General features: G+C 41.0%; 2 protein-coding genes across 8 annotated transcripts in view; one reads left to right on the forward strand and one right to left on the reverse strand.

The window, feature by feature from the left end:
- The window catches only part of LOC128572313 (ATP-dependent zinc metalloprotease YME1L1), a 45,949-nt gene extending 42,119 nt beyond the window's left edge, over positions 1 to 3,830 (reverse strand). Inside the window, exons 1-2 of one of the 2 annotated variants that reach the window (XM_053572135.1) lie at positions 3,343 to 3,830; positions 2,954 to 3,129 (exon numbers count right to left, since the gene is read on the reverse strand). In XM_053572135.1, coding sequence (XP_053428110.1) covers positions 2,954 to 3,129; positions 3,343 to 3,367 — 201 coding nt within the window. In that variant the 5' untranslated portion in view covers positions 3,368 to 3,830. The remainder of the gene's footprint in view (positions 1 to 2,953; positions 3,130 to 3,342) is intronic. The other variant, XM_053572136.1, reaches the window with a different exon arrangement.
- Positions 3,831 to 3,928: 98 nt separating this feature from the next.
- Positions 3,929 to 20,715, forward strand: part of MASTL (microtubule associated serine/threonine kinase like) — a 38,899-nt gene continuing 22,112 nt past the window's right edge. For 4 of the 6 annotated variants that reach the window (XM_053572652.1, XM_053572654.1, XM_053572653.1 and 1 more), the window contains exons 1-7: positions 3,938 to 4,209; positions 7,966 to 8,103; positions 11,798 to 11,937; positions 13,122 to 13,210; positions 16,246 to 16,352; positions 16,552 to 16,699; positions 20,313 to 20,485. In XM_053572652.1, coding sequence (XP_053428627.1) covers positions 4,027 to 4,209; positions 7,966 to 8,103; positions 11,798 to 11,937; positions 13,122 to 13,210; positions 16,246 to 16,352; positions 16,552 to 16,699; positions 20,313 to 20,485 — 978 coding nt within the window. In that variant the 5' untranslated portion in view covers positions 3,938 to 4,026. Of the gene's footprint in view, positions 4,210 to 7,965; positions 8,104 to 11,797; positions 11,938 to 13,121; positions 13,211 to 16,245; positions 16,353 to 16,551; positions 16,700 to 20,309; positions 20,486 to 20,715 lie in introns of all 6 variants that reach the window. The other 2 variants (XM_053572657.1, XM_053572656.1) reach the window with 2 other exon arrangements.

A 20,715-nucleotide genomic window follows, 5' to 3' on the forward strand; every position in this document is an offset into this window, starting at 1 on the left:
GCTCATTTCTTCTGTTTTTAATAGAGACATGGTTTTGCTCTTGTTCAGGATGGTCTCAAATTCCTGAGCTCAAGCAATCCTCCTGGCTTAGCCTCCAGAGTGCTAGGATTACAGGGGTGAGCCAATGCACCTGGCCTATACATGATTATTTTTCATTAGATTACACTCCCCCACTAGAATGTAAACAAGCTCCATGTAGCAAGGAATTTTTTTCTCTATTCTCTTTTCTCTATTTTCTCAATACTGTCTTCCAGTATATCCACATCAGTACATCACAGTATAACACCAGCGCACAGACTGGGTGATAAATATTTGCTGAGTGAAAGAGTAAATTAATGGGTTCTTATTACACACCAGATTTTGTACTATAAGTCTTATTTATAGTATCTAATTTAAACCTTATAACAGCAATAAATAGTGACAATAATACTTCCTGCCATGGTTGAATGTTTGTCCCCCACCAAACTCCTGTTGAAATTTAGTTGTCATTGTAATAGTATTAAGCAGTGGAACCTTTCAGAAGTATTTAAGTCATGAGGGCTTCCCCCTCACAAATGAACTAATGCCATTATCAAGGGATACTTCCCATTTAATAGATGAAGAAAACAAGAATTTAGATAGGTTCAGTGGTATGAATAAAATAGACTATAAAACTACCTTAAGTAGTCACACCCCTGTCTGTGTATTTTTAAAGTCAGAAAGAAACAATAAATTCTTTAAAACTATTAAAATAATCAAATAATAGGCAGTGCCTGTGGCTCAAAGGGGTAGGGTGCCGGCCCCATATACCGGAGGTGGTGGGTTCAAGCCCAGCCCCGGCCAAAAACTGCAAAAAAAAAAAAAAAAAGAAATCAAATTATTTGAAGATAGGTATTTTTTACCAATTCCTTTGAAAAGGTTTAATTAGTGCATCTCTTCTCATTCAAAGAGGATTTAAGATCCATCTCTTCTCAATGAAAAAGTTTATTTTCTGTGTCTTCCCTATTTTTACCATTTAAATTCAAGTACAAGTCCAAATGAGTTTACCATCTTTCACAGCATAAAATGGCCTAAGTGTCCTCCTATTTTTGGTCACCATTAAAACCACCTGTAACATGCAAAATCCTTTTACCATCTCTAACTGTCCATCCAGTTAATGGCAAATTCTGTTAAAAACACGCCTTCTTGACATTACAGTAAGAAGTTCAGTTTCAAAAGGTTTAATACCACATTCAATAGACCATTCTAGGACTCCTCCACACATTACTTATCTTGGTAAATAGCACCTTTGCTCTCCACACAGCAAGAAGCCAGAATGATATGAAAATCTGGACCTGGCTTGTTGGCTCATGACTATTAATCCTGGCACTTTGGGGAGCCAAGGCAGGACTGCTTGAGCTAGAGATCAGCGTGAGAAACAAAGTGAGACCCCCAATTCTATCCCCCTCCCCGCAAAAAACCCAAAAAACTAAAACAAACAAAAAAGAAAGAAAAATTAGCTGGGCATGGTGGTGTGCACCTGTAGTCCCAGCTACTCTGGGAGGCTGAGGCAGAAGGGTCCACTTGACCTCAGGAATTTGAGGTTGCAATGAGCTAACATGATGCCACGGCACTGTAGCCCCATGCAACAGAGACCCTGTTTCAAAACAAAAATACAAAAACAAAATGAAAATCTGACTATGTCTCAAATGGTTTCCAACAAACAAAATGAAATTCAAAAAAGTGAAATCAGCCCTAACATCCTTCACTCACTGTATGATCTGTCTCAAGGCTTCTAAAGCTTCTTTCTCTCCAATGTTATTTCTGTCACTGCTCCCTTTAATCACTATGTTCTAGCCACACTAGCTTCATTTTTGTTCCTCCAATCTGCTAAACACTTTCCTACCTCAAGACCTACAGATATTTTTCAGACTGCCTGAGATACCTGTTCACTCTTTTGACTGGCCAACTCCCATCATATCTACTTTGTATCACCATTAAAACACTCCAGTTTCTTGCCATTAAGTATGTTAAAAAAAAAAAAAAAGGTTCCACATTTCCTTTATTCACCTGGTACATAACTGAAGCCCAATAAATAACTAACCACTTTAATGTCTATTATTCAGCCAGTACTAACACAAAAATTATTGAAAACTTAAATAAAGGGTAATAAGAGTTACACAGAGCAACACAATCACACTTACAGCAGCTAAGAGTGTCGATTTTCTTTAAAAAACATCTTAAATATCTGTATGTTCTTAAAAAACGTTTATTTGTAAAACTGTGAGAAGTCTCAAAAACTCATCAAAATGTTAACCATAGAGAAAAGATCCTGAATGAAGAATAAAACATTGTCACAAGTGATTACCCACAACAAAAGATAACAAAAACCCTTGAAATCATTTTTTTCTTCTTCGTCTTCTGCTTTACAAAAAGATGGAGATGAAGCTTAATAAAAATTCTAATTACAAGCTGTTACAGATTCGGAAATACATATACTATATACTAATCATTTCTGATCAAATATAAAAAATTTATATTTAGGTTAAATTTAAATGTCACTTGAAAGAAAAAGAAGGGACAGGGGCTGTGAATACTAAAGCCTTTGGAGAATCTGAAGAACTAGAGGGAAACACTAACCTGCTCCCTTTACATCGACCCCGAAGACATTTCCCCACCCCCCACCCCAGTATTCCCGACACTGAACAATGCCTGACAAATTCTCTAGCAGAAATTACATGCAATCAGATAAGCCAAGGTCTCCATCATGCTCATTATCACGCTTCTGCCCCTCAAAGCTTCATCGTCAGCCCTTTACTGAGTCTCGGGTCCGACTTTCAGCGTTGTCCCCTGACCCACTTCCCAACCCCTGGACTCGCGTATAGTTAATCGTGTTCCTTTTAAGGGTCCCTTTTGGGAAACTGCTTTTATCTACGAAACTGGCAAAGAGGCGCGACAGACCGGAAAAAAAAAAAGAGCTGAATGCCACACTCACCTGCGGTTGCACTGTGCTCGACAAGGAAAACATCTCCGGGCCCGCAGCGGCCTCACCCGCCAGTCGAAACTGCCCCTCTGTCCGTGGCTTGGCGGGGAGGCGCTGAGCCCTTTTTCTTCTTTTTCTTCCTCCCCTGTTCCTCAGTCCTCCCAGAAACGGAAAATGGCTTCCCCTTCCTACAGATGCAACGACAGACAAATTTACGCCGGAAGGCAAAACGCTAACGCAACACTACTTCCGGGGCAAGTAAGCCTACCCCGCCAGTCTATCAACGTTCTTGAGCCTTGCGAATGGAGTCCCCAAGGCTCTCTACCCATCGATCTTTTTATTTTAAGGGAAGAAAGGCCTTCACCCTATTGAACCTGACAGATTTTATACAACTTCCTTACCAAATGTGACTGGGCCCTGGGCCATAAGGTCTTTAGCTCCAACTTACTGCTTTCCGTCTTCCTCACAATAAATCGAAATTTCTTCCTGTTGGACCTAGTCTGTTTCAGTCAGGCAAATTACATCCTGTGAAAACGTCAGGTTACAGGGCCAGCCACCGCTTCCTGTTCATCCTGTTTCTCCACATTCCAGGACTTCACTAGCCTCCAGACCTCATCCCTGGCCACCGCTTTACTGGACAGTCCGAAGTGGTTTACATTTCTCCCAGGGGGAGGGGGCGGGAAGGAATGGCAGGTCTAGGCGCAGGAGGGCAGCCTCCCGCCAGTCTTGTTTGGATGCCAAGAGAAATCTCTTCAAATCCCGCGATTCACAGTCCAGTCCTGCCGGCCGAGAACAGTTTGCGCCTCCTCCCTCATTCCAAATGATGTCAGTGGGCGGTGGCCTCGGCCCTAGAGGAGTCCGGGGCAGATTCAAGACACTGCCGACGCCCCAGCCGTCGCGCGTCTCCGTGGAGGCGGTGACCGGGGCGGGGTTGCGCTGGGCTCGGCGCGGCAGCGCCGTGACGTCACGGTCGGCGCGCGCGGCGTGGGTGGAGCCTCACTTTGAACCGGGTTGGCGGGAGTGGCGGCCGGCAAAGGGGCTTGGGCCGCTGGCCTTTTGCAGGCTCTAGTCTGAGCTGTCCAGCGATGGAACCCTCCACCAGGAGCGAGGAGAGTGGAGGAGGTGCGGCGACAGGGGAGTGCGTGAATAGGATCCCGGTGCCAAGACCGCCCTCCATTGAGGAATTCACCATAGTGAAGCCCATTAGCCGGGGCGCCTTCGGGAAAGTGTATCTGGGGCAGAAACGCGGCAAGTTGTATGCAGTGAAGGTAGGAAGTCAAGAAGGTGGAAAGAAGGAGTCAGGGCCCTCGGCCCTCCTTCCTGTCCCCTGACTTGGGCAGGCCCCAAGGCTGCTGAAGCGACACTGGTCTGGGTAGCTTGGCGCGCTAAAGCTTCCAGAGCCCTATGAGCTGACTTCTTCATTTGGAGTGACATCAGCGGTCGAGTTGGGTGTCTCGCCTCTGCTCCACCTTCTCTCGGTATCTGGGATGCTTAGGAGTCACTGCCCAGAGACAATAGCAAAGACTGACCCTTTTTCCTGGCTAACGTTAGCAAATGAGGAAACCGATGAAAGGCAGTGGGATTTGATCGAGGCGTTCAAGGAAAGCCAGCCCTGATTCATAGTGTAACCCAGACTTGAGTCAAGTTTCTAAATCCAAAAAGCTTTAAGTAATTGGCATTTTAGTTTTTTTCCTTTGTTCGTTTGCTTTCATATGCCGAACCTCTGAAATGTTTCTGCCACAAGAGGTCGGTTAGTTCATTGGCACTGACTTTTGAAGTTTGACTGAGGAAGCTGCTGTATTATCTGATGAGTCTGTTAGGAAATTTTTAAGTGTTAGCATTACCTATTTGTTTTATGTATCTCTGGATCCTTTTACTGATTTGTCCTTTATCAGGATTAAGTTTGGAACTTTCATTAAGTTTTTAACAGTCACTTCCAGATTATATTCTAATTTTGTCAGTTTGATGTAGGTTAATTTCTGATGACCTGCTGTATAACCAACAGATCTCATTAAATGAATCTTTCCTTTTCTCTTCAGAGCTTCCTTCCATTGTGAAATCTAGAATGTACTTTTAAAGAGTAAGTTGAAATATGTCCTAAATCGATCCTTTATCCACATACAAATATATCATTCTAAAAACATTTAAAATATAATTGAAGCTGTTTTCTTGTACTCCCATGGTTTCAGATTGCTCACATTTTAGCAGTGACTGAAAGTGATAAAGAAAAGGAGAAGCCACCAGTCTGTCCATGTGATTTCATCTTCCCATTGGATGTGGCCAAGAGGATATCTAGCACACACCTCCAAATTGTACTTACTGGCTTGGTGCCCATAGCACAGTGGTTACAGCGCCAGCCACATACAGCGAGGGTGGCAGGTTCAAACCAGGCCAGCTGAACAACGAATGACAACTGCAACAAAAAACACCTGGGCGTTGTGGCAGGCACCTGTAGTCCCAGCTACTTGGGAGACTGAGGCAAGAGAATCACTTGAGCCCAAGAGTTTGAGGTTGCTGTGAGCTGTGACAGCCCGGTACTCTACCAAGGGTGACATGGTGAGACTCTGTCTCAAAAACAAAAAAACAAAAACAAATGGTACTTGCCTAACCTTAAGCAATCCTTTATACCTAACCACCTAAACTGTAAACCTGTCTTCTCTCTCCATTTAATAGCACCACCATCATCTCTGCCCTTCAGACTAGAAACGTCAGTCTTTTTAACTTTACTTGATCTCAAAATCATATCTCCCTCATTCCTGTTAATTCCATGTCTTATAGTCATTCTTTTTACCCCTTTCTTTCCATTGCCAAGTCTCTGTCCAACTACAGGTCTTTATTTTTCCCTCTTTTTATTTTTTTATGAAGGTATTATTTAGTGCTTTTTAGTAAATTAATAGTTGTGTGATCATAACCATAATCCAATTTTAGAAATATTTCCATATCCCAGAAAAGATCTCCTCTGTACCCCTATGCCTGTGTGACCACAAATTTACTTTCTGTCTCTATATGTTTGCCTTTTCTAAGGCAAAATTTCATGTAAATGGGATCATATAATATGTGTTCTTTTACATCTGGCTTTTTTCACTTGACATGTTTTTGAGGTTGATCGGGCCTTTGGTCTATTGGAATAACCTCCTAACTGGAATCATTATCTTTCTTTTTTCATTCATTCCTTAGACCATGACATGCAAGCTAAAATTCAAATTCCTTAGAAAAGCAGACACACTCCAAGTTTTTTTTGTGTGTTTTTTTTTTTGTAGAGACAGAGTCTCACTGTACCACCCTCGGTAGAGTGCTGTGGCGTCACACGGCTCACAGCAACCTCTTAACTCTTGGGCTTACGCGATTCTCTTGCCTCAGCCTCCCGAGCAGCTGGGACTACAGGCGCCCGCCACAACGCCCGGCTATTTTTTTTTTGTTACAGTTTGGCCAGGGCTGGGTTTGAACCCGCCACCCTTGGCATATGGGGCCGGCGCCCTACTCACTGAGCCACAGGCGCCGCCCCTCCAAGTTTTAACTCTAGATTCACACTCTGTCTTCCATATAGCCTGTCTTCCAGCCACACCAGGCAATTAAGTGGTCTCTCAATACTGTGTATTTTCTCACTTCTGAGCTTATGTTTATGCTAGTTCCTCCTTATGTGCTTTTCTCTATCTTTGTTTGCTTTCCTTCACCTTCCTTATTCATGGATTAAGATTCATCTAAGCTCTCCTTTAAACCTTCCTGATCTTTCAGATCCACTCCATTCCCTTTAATTTACTTGTTTTATGTTTCCAAGATTTTACTTGCCCTTCAACAATACTTAGTAATCAATTGTTGAAATGAAACCACCGATTTATTTGTTCAGTAAATATTTAGTGAGCATCCCCTTTGTGCATAGGATCTGAGGGACAGTGGTGAACAAAACAAATATGCCCTCCCAGCCAGTAGAATAATAGGTGAAACATATGACAGGCTTGTTTTGTCAGTTTTGCTCAGTTTTCTTGAAGAAAGGAGGTGAGCTGAAATTCACCACGTGTTAATGATTTAGTAAATACTCTAATTAGAGTCTTTGAAAGAAATATGCCCCCTTTTTTGGTAGTAGTAGACCTGAGGATTGATCCTAATGTTGCTGATTATTTAAACTGATGCTCCAACTGTAATATTAGTTATAGTTTCTGTACCAATTGCCTTGAAACTTTAACAGTATTTAATTAGTTTTCTGTATGACAGCGTTTGGGACTATTAAGTTTCAGTACTAATCGTTCTTGCTTAAGATATTTTTTCTAGGCGAACATACTTCCAACCTTCTATCTCTTTCTGATTCTATTCCCATCCATCAAAGAATCAGAAATAAAAACAAATATTAGTAACTATTACTCTCTGCCCAGGTCCCTGATTATTTGGGGGCTTATTAGGAACATTACTATCTTTTCACTTTGTTATAAATACAGGAAAACAGAATTTTGTTTTCTACTAACAAGCAGGGCAGTCGGGGAATATTTAATTCTTTTTCCTTCTCAAGAGGGTGATGAGGGCGGCACCTGTAGCTCAGTGGGTAGGGCGCTGGCTACATACACCGAGGCTGGCAGTTCGAACCTGGCCTGGGCCAGCTAAAACAACAATGATAACTGCAACAACAACAAAAATAGCCAGGTGTTGTGGTGGGCACCTGTAGTCCCAGCTACTTGGGAGGCTGAGGCAAGAGAATCACTTAAGCCCAAGAGTTAGAGGTTGCTATGAGCTGTAACACCACGGCACTCTACCGAGGGCAACATAATGAGACTCTGTCTCAAAAAAAAAAAAGGGGGTGGGGGGATGTGATACATGTACTACTTAATACAAGATAAGCAGCTCTATTTTGAAGATTTTTTTTTTAAAGTTCTTAACTATTTCTGTGACACAATTTCCTCGTGGCAGTGTGAAGTCTGAATAATATCTATGTATGTTCTCTCTCATGGTGTTTGTATGATGATAACTTTGAAAGCTGGGAGCATTTTGTAATGAAAAATAAATGAAGTCTGTTGGCATGCTATCTATTTTAGGTTGTCAAAAAAGCAGACATGATCAACAAAAATATGACTCATCAGGTCCAAGCTGAGAGAGATGCGCTGGCACTAAGCAAGAGCCCTTTCATTGTTCATTTGTATTATTCACTGCAGTCCGCAAGCAATGTCTACTTGGTGAGTAAATAATTTGACATTTTTTTCTTCATTTGTTTAGCGGTTACTGAATCCAGTAATTTAAGAGCACAGTATCTAGATTCAGAGAACCTTGGATTTCACCTCTGGCACTCACTAGCTTTATGACCTTGGCCAGGTTACCTATTGTATTAATTAGTGTCCTCAAAAGAAAAAGAATCAATAGGATGTGTGTGTATGGGAGTGAAGGGGGCAGGCGGGTATATGTACACATACAAAAAGAGGCAGAAAGAAATTTTTTTTGAGATAGAGTCACTTTGTTGCCCTTGGTAGAGTACCATGTCATCATCGCTCACAGCAACCTCAAACTCTGGCTCAAGTGATCTTCAACCTCCCGTGTAGCTGGGACTACAGGAGCCTGCGACAATACCCAGCTATTTTTTTTTCTATTTTTAGTAGAGACAGGGTCTCACTCTTGCTCAGGCTGGTCTCAAACTCCTGAGCTCAGGCAGTCCACCCACCTTAGCCTCCCAGAGTGCTAGGATTATAGGCATGAGCCACCACACCCGGCAGAAAGAGAAAATTTTAAGGAATCAGGTCACACAATTATGTAGACTAGCAAGTCCAAAATCCACAAGGTAGGTTTGGCAGAGTGGAGACCCAGGGAAAGGTTGATGTTGAAGCGCCAGTCCAAAGGCAGTCTGGAGGCAGAATTCCCTCTTCCTATGGGTACCTCAGTCTTTTTTTTTGTAATGCTGTCAACCAATCAGCTGAAGGCCACTCACATTATGAAGGTTTATCTGCTTTACTCAAAATCTACTGATTTAGCCAGGGGAGGTGGCTCGCACCTTTAATCCTAGCACTTAGGAGGCCGAGGTAGGTGGATTGCCTGAGCTCATGGGTTTAAGACCAGCCTGAGCCAGAGTGAGACCTCATCTTTAAAACTAGCTGGGCGTTGTGGCAGGCACCTATAGTCCCAGCTACTGGGGAGGCTGAGGCAAAAGAATCGCTTAAGCCCAAGAGTTGGAGGTTGTTGTGAGCTATGACACCACAGTTATAAAGGACAATTTCAAAATGATTAGATAAATTGAATATGGACTGCGTATTAGATAATAGCATTATATTGGTGTTAAGTTCATGGAATTTTATTGTGCTGCAATTATGTAACAGTGTCTTGTTAGATAGGTAATGGAGAATTTCATGGAAACGGATCATAACATTGTCAATTTTATTGTCGACTTAGCAAAAATGAAAAAATTACACATTAATACCAGATTTCCTAATACTTAAGTGGGCTGAGCAAGGTGGCTTACACCTATAATCCTAGCACGATGAGAGGCTCATGTGGGAGAATTATTTGCACTCAGGAGTTGGAGACCAGCTTGAGCAAGAACCAGACCCTGTCTCTGCCAAAAATAGAAAAAGTTAGCCAAGCATCATATGCGTACACCTGTCATCCCAGCTACAAGAGAGGCTAAGGCAGGAGAGTTGCTTGAGCCTAGGACACCAAGCAACCAACCAACAAACAAAAACAGTATATGGGAAATCGTTCTGATAATCTTCCAATTTTTTTTGTCTCAATTTTTGTTCAAATTAACTAGTTTGATTTTTAATTAAAATGACAACGTGAGGAAACCTAGCATTAAGATATAATGAATGGGCTCGGCGCTTATAGCTCAAGTGGCTACGGCGCCAGCCACATACACCAGAGCTGGCATGTTCGAATCCAGCCTGGGCCTGCCAAACAACAATGACAACTACAACCAAAAAATAGCGAGGCATTGTAGCGGGCGCCTGTAATCCCAGCTACTTGGGAGGCTGAGGCAAGAGAATCGCTTAAGCCCAAGAATTGGAGGTTGCTGTGAGCTGTGATGCCACAGCACTCTACCCAGGGTGACAGCTTGAGGCTCTGTCTCAAAAAAAAAAAAAAATGTGTATATATATATATATATGTATATATATATATAAAATGAATGATAGCAAGAAAAGGTGTTCTCTTAGAAAATCATACCAAAGGGTGGCGCCTGTGGCTCAAGGAGTAGAGTGCCGGTCGCATATGCTGGAGGTGGTGGGTTCAAACCCATCCCTGGCCAAAAACCACAAAAAAAAAAAAGAAAGAAAGAAAATCATACCAAAAATATGTAACTGTAGAGTTGGATGTGGTGGCTCATGTCTGTTACCCTAGCACTTTGAGAAGCTGTAGCATGTGGATTGCTTGGGCTCAGGAGTTAGAGACCAGCCTGAGTAAGAGCAAGGCTCTTTCTCTACTAAAAATAGAAAATCTAGACAGGTATAGTGGCTGGCACCTGTAGTCCTAGCTACCTGGGAGTCTGAGGCAAGAAGATCTCTTGAGACCAAGAGTTTGAGGTTACTGTGAGCTAGCATGCCAAGACACTGTATCCAGGGCAATGGAATGAGATTCTATCTCAAGAAAAAGAAATGTATACATATATTTATATATAATATATTGCAGGCAGAATGGGGACAGAAGACCCCATTCTTGACAAGGGAAAACATTCCCAGAAAAAGGGAAAAACAGAGAGATAAGCTGAGCCAGACAGAATAAAAGCTGTTTAAACCAGCAATTAAATTACTTACCTGAGCAGTTCCTGCTTTTCCTAGAAGCCTGGCCTATAGGGGGATATAGCTTACAAACACCCAGGCTGGGTCTGTAAACACTCTAAAGAGGACATTAACTAGGCAGTCCCCTACAGTCAACACTCAAAGCAAATACCTATTTTGAGGATTTGTATTATGGCCAGGGCAAAGATCAAGGGAACAGCTTGAGCCCTAAAATATGGGCAGGAGGGTTTGTACCCTAATAACAGATGAAGACACCTCTGGGTTGGAGATAAGAGGAAAGTTCTTTTTTCCCACCAATTCTTCAGAGGAGACTAACACCATTGGGGCATCACTCCACAGTGAACTAGTAGGGACTAACACCCTCCCCACCCACCCACCCCCGCCAAGGAATCTGTGTGTGTGACCATAGACAAGAGGCTGCCCCCACACAAGGCTCAGGTAAAGTTAATGATTATAGATAGCATACGTGTTCCCTTCCTCAGCTTACCCTCTAGGCTAAATGACCAAATAGCCTTCAATAAAAGCTGAGTGGAACAAATACTCAGGGCCATTCACGGGAACCCCACAAGCTAGTGATGGCCTCCTGTGTTTCCCATCTTTGAAAACTCTTATTCTTCCGTCTTATCTCTTTATCTCTTACTGCTTTTCTTCAGCGATTGCCACTGGTTCTACAGGTCTTAAAGGACTCTGCCCCAGGGCAGTACCTGAGCAATATATATATTACGTATATGTAAGAACACACACACACACACACGCACACACACACACACACACACACACACGGTATCCATAAAGTTTGTGTGCGATATTCTGAAGCCCAAATACTGTGGGTTTTTTGTTTGTTTTTTTGTAGGACAAACTTTATTGTCCTAGGTAGAGTGCTATGGCATCACAGCTCACAGCAACCTCCAATTCCTGGGCTTAGGCGATTCTCTTGCCTTAGCTTCCCAAGTAGCTGGGATTACAGGTGCCTGCCAGAACGCCCAGCTATTTTTTGTTGTTGTAGTTTGGCCAGGGCCGGGTTTGAACCCACCACCGTGGGTATTTGGGCCATCACCCTACCCACGGAGCCATAGGTGCCACCCCCCAAATACCGTATTTTTAAAGCAATCGTATTGTTTTTATTTTACAATATTAAATTTCTTTTTGATAGGTAATGGAGTATCTTATTGGTGGAGATGTCAAATCTCTCTTACACATATATGGTTATTTTGATGAAGAAATGGCCGTGAAATATATTTCTGAAGTAGCATTGGCTCTGGACTACCTTCATCGACATGGAATTATCCACAGGTAAAGACTGACTTTTCTCCAAACTACTATTTAAAAATACAAGTAATCAAGTTATGTCTTAAATATTTAAGTCTCAAATACAGTATTTGCAGTAGCCACTTATGTTTCCAATCTATCTGAAGTTTAGTAGTATGTTGTGTGAGTGTGGAAATTGCTTTAACTTTTCTCTTCCTGTGTTTTTTTCTTCTTTTTTTTAAGTCTTTTGTACATAGATCATAAATACATTTATGCCATTATGGGATTCGATGTGTTGATTATTTGTACAAATTGGAGTGCTTACATTCTACTAATCAACATAACTTTCACCTCATTTACCCCATTACAGCATTAGGACATTTGTGTTCTACACCTGATAGATCCAACTTGTACTTGCAATGTGCTAATAGGTGTGGTCCCCCTACTATCCCTCCTGCTATCAACCTACCCCCATTCCTGTGTTTTTTATTTTTTTATTTTTTTGAGACAGAGTCTCAAGCTGTCACCCTGGGTAGAGTGCCATGGTGTCATAGGTCACAGAAACCTCCAACTTGGGCTCAAGTGATTCTCTTGGCTCAGTTTTTCTATTTTTAGTAGAGTTGGGGGTGGGTCTCGCTTTTGCTCAGGCTGGTCTTGAACTCGTGAGCTCAAGCAATCCACCTGCCTTGGCCGCCCAGATTGCTAGGATTCCTGTGTTTTTTAACTATGTTGCTTTGACTATGATTATAGCATGTTAATGTGAAGACTGCTGATTCCTTTTCCTCTCCTTTAACATCATGAAAAAGTACTATTTTTTTAGTCATAGCTGATTTATGATGTTTTTCCTCTGTGCAAAGAAAGTCAAGTGAAGTGACTCTGCTCTATTAAAGCTTAATCTTACCTTCCTTAGGGGTAAATGTGATTTTGAACAGGATTGAGGTTGATTTTATCTAGTGAGATCTAGTTATTTTAACAGAATATCTAACAAATTATGCCAAAGATAATCTTGTCTTAAATCATTGAACTTTTTGTAGATTCAGCTATGTAGTAAAAAAGATGTTTTGCTTTCGAGAATTGTTTTCTACACTTTTCAAAACCACTAATGGTGCCTTTATTTCAGAGGAAAATAACGGAGTTTGACTCTTCTGTAACTCTCTTTTTTTCTGGAAACTCTAACGTCAAAACTAGCCCTTTTATACTTATCTAGTTTTTGCCTTTCATATGTCCAGGGACTTGAAACCAGACAACATGCTTATTTCCAATGAGGGTCATATTAAACTGACAGATTTTGGGCTTTCCAAGGTTACTTTGAATAGAGGTAAGAAAAATAGCAGGTAAGTCCCTTCTCAAAAGTCCAACAAATTTTATAAACTACATTTTATTAACATACATTGTTTTTTTTTAAGTTTCCACTAAATAAATTTTTGTGTTTATTTATTCCAAAATAGGCTAGAGATGTATATATAATGGTATCATAGTATCATTTGTCCTTTTTGTGAGTGATCATTCTTTTTCTTTTTTTTTTGAGACAGTTTTATATTATCACCCTCAGTAGAGTGCCATGGCGTCACAACTCACAGCAACCTCAAACTCTTGGGCTTAAATGATTCTCTTGCCTCAGCTGCCTAAGTAGCTGGGACTACAGGCGCCTGCTACAACGCCCGGCTATTTTTTGCTGCAGTTTGGCCAGGGCCAGGTTTGAACCTGCCGCCCTCGGTATATGGGGCCAGCGCCCCATCCACTGAGCCACAGGCGCTACCCAAGTTATTATTCTTAAATGGTCAAAGGTCCTTGAAGATTTGGGATCTTCCAAAAGGAACTTATAATTTCTGTTCTTCTGACTTTTATCCCTACTGAAATTGATTTTTACCAATTAAGCATCAGTAAAATGAATAATATAACTATAACATGATGAAGTGGGTTAATAGCTCAAAACTTAGCTATCCATGACCAACAGTAAACCTTGACAAAGGGAGAAAAAAAGTGAACATATAATTCACACATACATATATTTGGGAATATGTTCATTTCACTAGTAGTAAGTAAAAAATGCAAAAATAGAAAAGAATACATGGGCTGGGCAAGGTGGCTCATGTGTGTAATCCTAGCAACTCAGGGAGGCTAAGGCAAGTAGATTGCCTGAGCTCGAGTGTTCAAGACTAGCCTGAGCAAGAACAAGACCCTGTTTCTACTAAAAATAGAAAAACTAGCCAAGCGTTGTGATGGATGCCTATAGTCCAGCTACTTGGGAGGCTCAGGCAAAAGGATCATTTGAGCCCAAGAGTTTGAGGTTGCCACGAGCTATGATGCCACAGCACTCTACCCAGGGCAACAGAATGAGACTGTTTCAAATAAATAAACAAACCATTTTATACTATTAAATAGCCATAAAGGGAATACTGCTGACCCAATTGATAAGACTACACAAAAAGCACACTGAATTTTTCTAGGGGCAATGTAAATTAACACAGTGCTTTCTGGAGGAAATCTGACAGTATGGTTTTAAAAACAGAAGCTTTTAGTTCTCTTTGATTTAGCAACTTATATTTTAGAATTTATTCTAAGGAAATTATTCAAAAAAACAAAAATATGCACAAATAAAATGATTTGTAGCATCATTTCATATAAGAAGAAACTAGAAATTTCTACATAGATAAATGATAGGTGATTAACTTGGAGGAGTATTGTATTCTCTACTAAAAAGAGGAGATGGATCGGAAGGAACTTTTCATTTTTTTTTTTTTTTGTAGAGACGGAGTCTCACTGTACCGCCCTCGGGTAGGAGTGCCGTGGCGTCACACGGCTCACAGCAACCTCTAACTCTTGGGCTTACGCGATTCTCTTGCCTCAGCCTCCCAAGCAGCTGGGACTACAGGTGCCCACCACAACGCCCGGCTATTTTTTTTTGTTGTTGTTGCAGTTTGGCCGGGGCTGGGTTTGAACCCGCCACCCTTGGCATATGGGGCCGGCGCCCTACTCACTGAGCCACAGGCGCCGCCTGGAAGGAACTTTTCAAATAAGTGAACACTAACCTAAAATTAGGCTTACCAATTATAAACTGTTGAATTATACGCATTCGAAATTATATGCATATCTATAATTCTTTGTTTGGAAATACAAAGTTTACACAGCTGTTTTTACAAAATTTGGTGATATCTGACTGAGTTGGTGTGGGGCTATCAGTCTTTGTTAATTCTACTTTATGTGATTTATTTGTACATTTTGCTACAAAAATAGGGATATTCAATTACAGATGTTATATGAGATGCCACTAAAGATATTCCTTAATATACAGTATATTCACCACTTTAGCTTTCTACAATCTAAACTTCTTGAATGATGAAACAAATCTGACTAAAATAATTTCAAATAAGTTATTGGAAAATATTATAAGTCAGGGAAATTTTGTGTTATGATAATATTGATGATTTTAAGTCATTTTTACATCATAAGAGTCTTTTTTTAAAGTTTTATTTATAAAATAGTTTTGTTTTGTTTTTTTAAGGGACAGAGTCTCACTTTGTTCCCCTCAGTAGAGTGCTGTGACATCACAGCTCACAGCAACCTCCAGCTCTTGGGCTTAGGCGATTCTCTTGTCTCAGCTTCCCGAGTAGCTGGGACTACAGGCATCCACCACAATGCCCAGCTGTTTTTTTTTTGTTGTTGCAGTTTGGCCGGGACTGGGTTTGAACCCGCCACCCTCGGCATATGGGGCTGGCGCCCCACTCACTGAGCCACAGGTGCCACCCGTTCAATTATTTTAAAGTACAGAGTATCCCAAAAGTGTTTTTATGCACAGAGACATGCTAATAATCTGGGTCAATTGCTATCTTGACATAGGCTTAAACATTTTAGTCAGCATGAAGAGCCCCAAATTTATATTAATTCCTTACCTTTTCCTTTCTGATATTTGATTTACCAAATGTTATTTTGTTATTAGTTTGATAACACTCATTTTTATTCAGTGACAGCTGAAGGTTTTAAAGAAACTTACTTTGGCCGGGGATGATGGCTCATACATGTAATCCTAGCACTGTGGTAGGCTGAGGTGGGTAGATTACTTGAGCACAGGAGTTTGAGACCAGCCTGAGCAAGACTGATACCCTGACTCTAGTGAAAATAGAAAAACTAGCTGGGCATCATGGCAGGTAGGACCTGTAGTCCTAGCTACTCAGGAGTCTGAGGCAAGAGGATTGCTTAAGCCCAAGAGTTTGAGGTTACTATGGGCCTCAACAGTAGGTGATGCCATGGCACGCTAGTACTCTACCCAGGGTGACAGAATGAGACTTTGTCTTAAAAAAAAAAAAAAGAAAGAACCTTACATACATTCTTTTTTTTTTTTTGCACACATAGATATTAATATGATGGACATTCTTACAACACCATCAATGGCAAAACCTAGACAAGATTATTCAAGAACCCCAGGACAAGTATTATCTCTCATCAGCTCTTTGGGATTTGTAAGTATTATCTGTGCTTGTCTCTTGGGGATTTGTAAGAGGAGTTTCACATAATACACCTAAATCAGAATAGATTTAAATATCAAGCATGTGGAGTTACTTAACAGTTTTTCTCCTTAGGAGGTATTTATACTTATGTGGTGTTTTTGTAAAGGTAAATCTTTGAGCATTTGGTTTTTTTTTTTTTTCTTTCTACTAGAATACATCAGTAGTAGAAAAAAATCAAGACTCTGAAGACATCCTTTCAACTCATCTATCTGAAATATCACAATTTTCTCAAGACACGTGTCCTATGTCTATTGATGAAAAGGATGCTACTCCTTATTCTAGCAAACTACTAAAATCATGTGAGTATTAAAAAAAAAGGTAGTTGGCAGTGCCTGTGGCTCAGTGAGTAGGGCGCCGGCCCCATATGCTGAGGGTGGTGGGTTCAAACCCAGCCCCGGCCAAACTGCAACAAAAAAATAGCCGGGCGTTGTGGTGGGTGCCTGTAGTCCCAGCTGCTCGGGAGGCTGAGGCAAGAGAATCGCATAAGCCCAAGAGTTAGAGGTTGCTGTGAGCCGTGTGACGCCACGGCACTCTACCCGAGGGCGGTACAGTGAGACTCTGTCTGTACAAAAAAAAAAAAAAAGGTAGTATGTTCCCGTGTGTCTTTTGAGGAACAAAATATTTGCAAAACATTTATATTCTAACATGTTAACAGTTAAAAGATGCAAATACAGGTTGAGCATCCTAAATCTGAACATTCGGAATCCAAAATGGTCCAAAGCCACAACATTTTGAGCATCAATATGACACTCAGAGCAAATGCTCACTGGCACATTTGAATTGCACGTTTGGAATGCTCAGGTTTGCAATGTAAATGTTCCAAAATCTGAAATCTAGATCTGGTCTCAAGCATTTTTGATAATGAATCCTCAGCCTATATTTGAACTGTTTATGACATTTCTATATTTCATTATGTAAATGTCATTTCTGACAGAGATTGTGGCAGATTTTTTTTTTTTTTTTTTTTTTAGACAGAGTCTCACTATTTCGCCCTGGGTAGAGTGCTGTGGCATCATAGCTCACAGCAACCTTCAACTCTTGGGCTTAAGCGATTCTCTTGCTCAGCCTCCAAAGTAGCTGGGACTATAGGCGCCCGCCACAACACCAGCTATTTTTTTGTTGCAGTTTTTTAGCTGTTGTTTAGCTGGCCCAGGCTGGATTCAAACCTGCCACCCTCGGTGTATGCGCCGTAACCTCTGTGGTATGGGCACTGAGCTTCGATTGTGGCAGATTTTTAAGTGAACAGAATGTAATGTCTAGCTAATGAGTTATCCTTCGATTATCTATAATATGGGATCATTTGTTAAGTTGCACCATACTGAGTCTGTAGAAATCTTACATCAGAAGTATTGTGTGTTTATAAACTTATTGCCAGCATGTTCTGATGTAGCTTAAATTTAAAAATAAAGTAAATATATTTTTGAATGCCACAAAAGACAGATCCCAAATAATAATAACAGTGAGTGTGACAGACTTACACTTACATAGCACTTGATCATCCCCTCTCTAACTTGGTGATAGCAGGCAATTTACTTTGCTGAACTCATGTTCTTCATCTTAGGAATGTGAATAATGTTTTGAAGGGTGATCAGTGTTTTTATCTCATTTTGATTTGGTTCCTCAACAAATCTATACATATCTAGGATGTACATACAGTACTGTCTCCTTTTTACCAATGAGGAAACTAATATTTGAAAATGTTTAGTTATACACTAGCCAAGTCCTGATTGCAAATATATTAATAATTCCCTGTCAAATGAGCCTTTCCTCCAAATTCAGTGATTCTTATTTCTAATGTCAGAATTATATGGCTGAAAAAAATAGATAGCTTTGATAAACAGAAGACTGCTAAAATATGAAATATGCAGATGTTGGCTCGGCTCTTGTAGCTCAGCGGCTAGAGTGCCAGCGACATACACCAGAGCTGGTGGGTTCAAATCCAACCTGGGCCTGCCAGACAATGACAACTACAACCAAAAAATAGCCGGGTGTTGTGGCAGGCACCTGTAGTCCCAGCTACTTGAAAGGCTGAGGCAAGATAATCGCTTGAGCCCAGGACTTTGAGGTTGCTGTGAACTGTGCCGCCACGGCACTCTACCCAGGGTGACAACTTGAGACTCTGTCTCAAAAAAAAGAAATATGCAGATGTTATTTTCTGTCTTTCTTTTTTCGGGGGGGGTGTGGGGTTTGAGGCAGGGTCTCAATTTGTCACCTTCTGTAGGGCACCGTGTCATTATAACTCACAGCAACCTCAAACTCTCGGGCTCAAGCAATCTTCTTGCCTCAGCCTCTTGAGTAGCTGAGACTATAGGCACCCACTATAAAATCCATATTTTTAGAGACAGGGTCTGGCTCTTGCACAGGCTGTTCTCAAACTCCAAAGTTCAAGCAATACACCCGCCTCAGCCTTCCACAGTGCTAGGAATACAGGTGTGATGCAGGCATTATTTTCTTCAGGAAAAATAATTGCATCTTCCTTCGTCATTCTTTAATCTTGTCAGTCCTAGGTAGGTGTGAGGGACTGTGCTGGTCTCTTGAATGGGTGTAAAAATGAGTAAGAGAACTCCTGGCCTAAGAAGAACTTATAATTTTATAGTGAGAACAGATATAAAGAGATAACAATAACAACTCTGTAAGATAAATGCCACAAGAGGGGTACCAGGATGCCACATAGGAGGTGAAAAAAGCTAACTGGAAACAGTCCACCATGATTCTAAATAGAGACATAGTGATAGCCAAGCTGAAAACCAACATTTCAGATGGAGGCACTGGAATGCAGAAGGACAAGAACATCTGAAAGTCTATTCCACCTTCAGACAATAGAGAGTAAATGTGAGGTGTGGGACGGGAAGCACGTGCCTAGGACAAAGCATGGCAGGTAAATGGCAAAGGATTAAGTGTCATTACAGGGATACTAGGATTTAAGCTATAGAAAACAGGGAGCTATCAAAAGTTCTGAAGTAGGGGGAGTGGTCTGCTCATATCAGTGAGCCAGAAAGAACTCCTTAGCAAAAATACAGCATGCACATAGCATTAGATTAGACTGAAGTGCCCACGTTACTGGTGGAAGGCAGCTGAACAGTTTGGTCAAATATGGCAGTGTCCAATGAGTTTCAGGAATTGTATTGAGAGGATTTGTGTACCAAAAGAAAAATGGTTTAGATAGACTTTGAAATTCTCCTTCCAGTTTTATTGTTGTAAGACTTGATCAAAAGGTACCTGGGTGCAGTGGCTCATACCTATAATCTTAGCACTTCTGAAGGCCAATGTGGAATGATGGCTTGAGGCCAGGAGTTCGAGACCAGCCTGAGCCATGAAGCAAGATAGTGTCTGTACAAAAAATAGAAAAATTAGCCAGGTACAATGGCATGTGCCTGTAGTCCCAGCTGCTGGGGAGGCTGAGAGAGGATCACTTGATCCCAGGAGTTTGAGGTTATAGTGAGCTATAATGATACCACTGCACTCTAGCCCAGGCAACAGAGTGAGACCCTGTCTCAAAAAATAAAAAATTTAGTAAATTCAGCCACATTCTAACCTTATGTCACATCTGGGTATAGCACATCAGTAATGATCCTTCATTGAGAATAATTTCAAATTGGAACATAAATACTCAAAATCGGGTTCCTCCTAATGACAATTTAATTCCCTTGTCCTTATTTTTACTATATAAATGTTAAGGGGATTTTATTTTGTTCTACCTTTCAGCAGCATTTGTATCAATTTCTATATCTAAACCTAAGGGGAAGTCTGCTGGAGGCACCTGCAGCTGTCCTGAAGGACTAGATAGTGTTTACAAGAAATAGTTCTGTTATGTAATACTTAATATTTTGCCCAATTATCTGTAAAGATTCAGGTTCAATAAGGAACTAAGGAGACTGTGACATAAGCTTCAATATTTTGTCTTCTCAGCAGGTCTTGAAACGCTTACCTCCAACCCAGGAATACCTGTGAAGTGTCTGACATCTAATCTGCTCCAATCTAGGAAAAGGCTGGCTACGTCCAGTGCCAGTAGTCAATCCCACACCTTCATATCCAGTGTGGAATCAGAATGCCACAGCAGTCCCAAGTGGGAAAAGGATTGCCAGGTTTGAAGAAAATTTATCTTAACCAAAACCAATTATGTATGTAAAGTACATGATAGAAACATTATACCTTTTCATGTAAATTCTGCAAGGAAATGAAGTTGTTACATAAATGGAAGTCAAGGTATTATCAAAAATTCCTCATTTTCCTATACATTCTGTTAAATTTAATTCCCTGCCATGTTATAGACATTCACTTGTTGGTTTGGTTTTGTTTCCAACCTCTATCATTT

Source organism: Nycticebus coucang, chromosome 20 (genome assembly GCF_027406575.1).
Source record: "Nycticebus coucang isolate mNycCou1 chromosome 20, mNycCou1.pri, whole genome shotgun sequence".
NCBI lineage: Eukaryota > Metazoa > Chordata > Mammalia > Primates > Lorisidae > Nycticebus > Nycticebus coucang.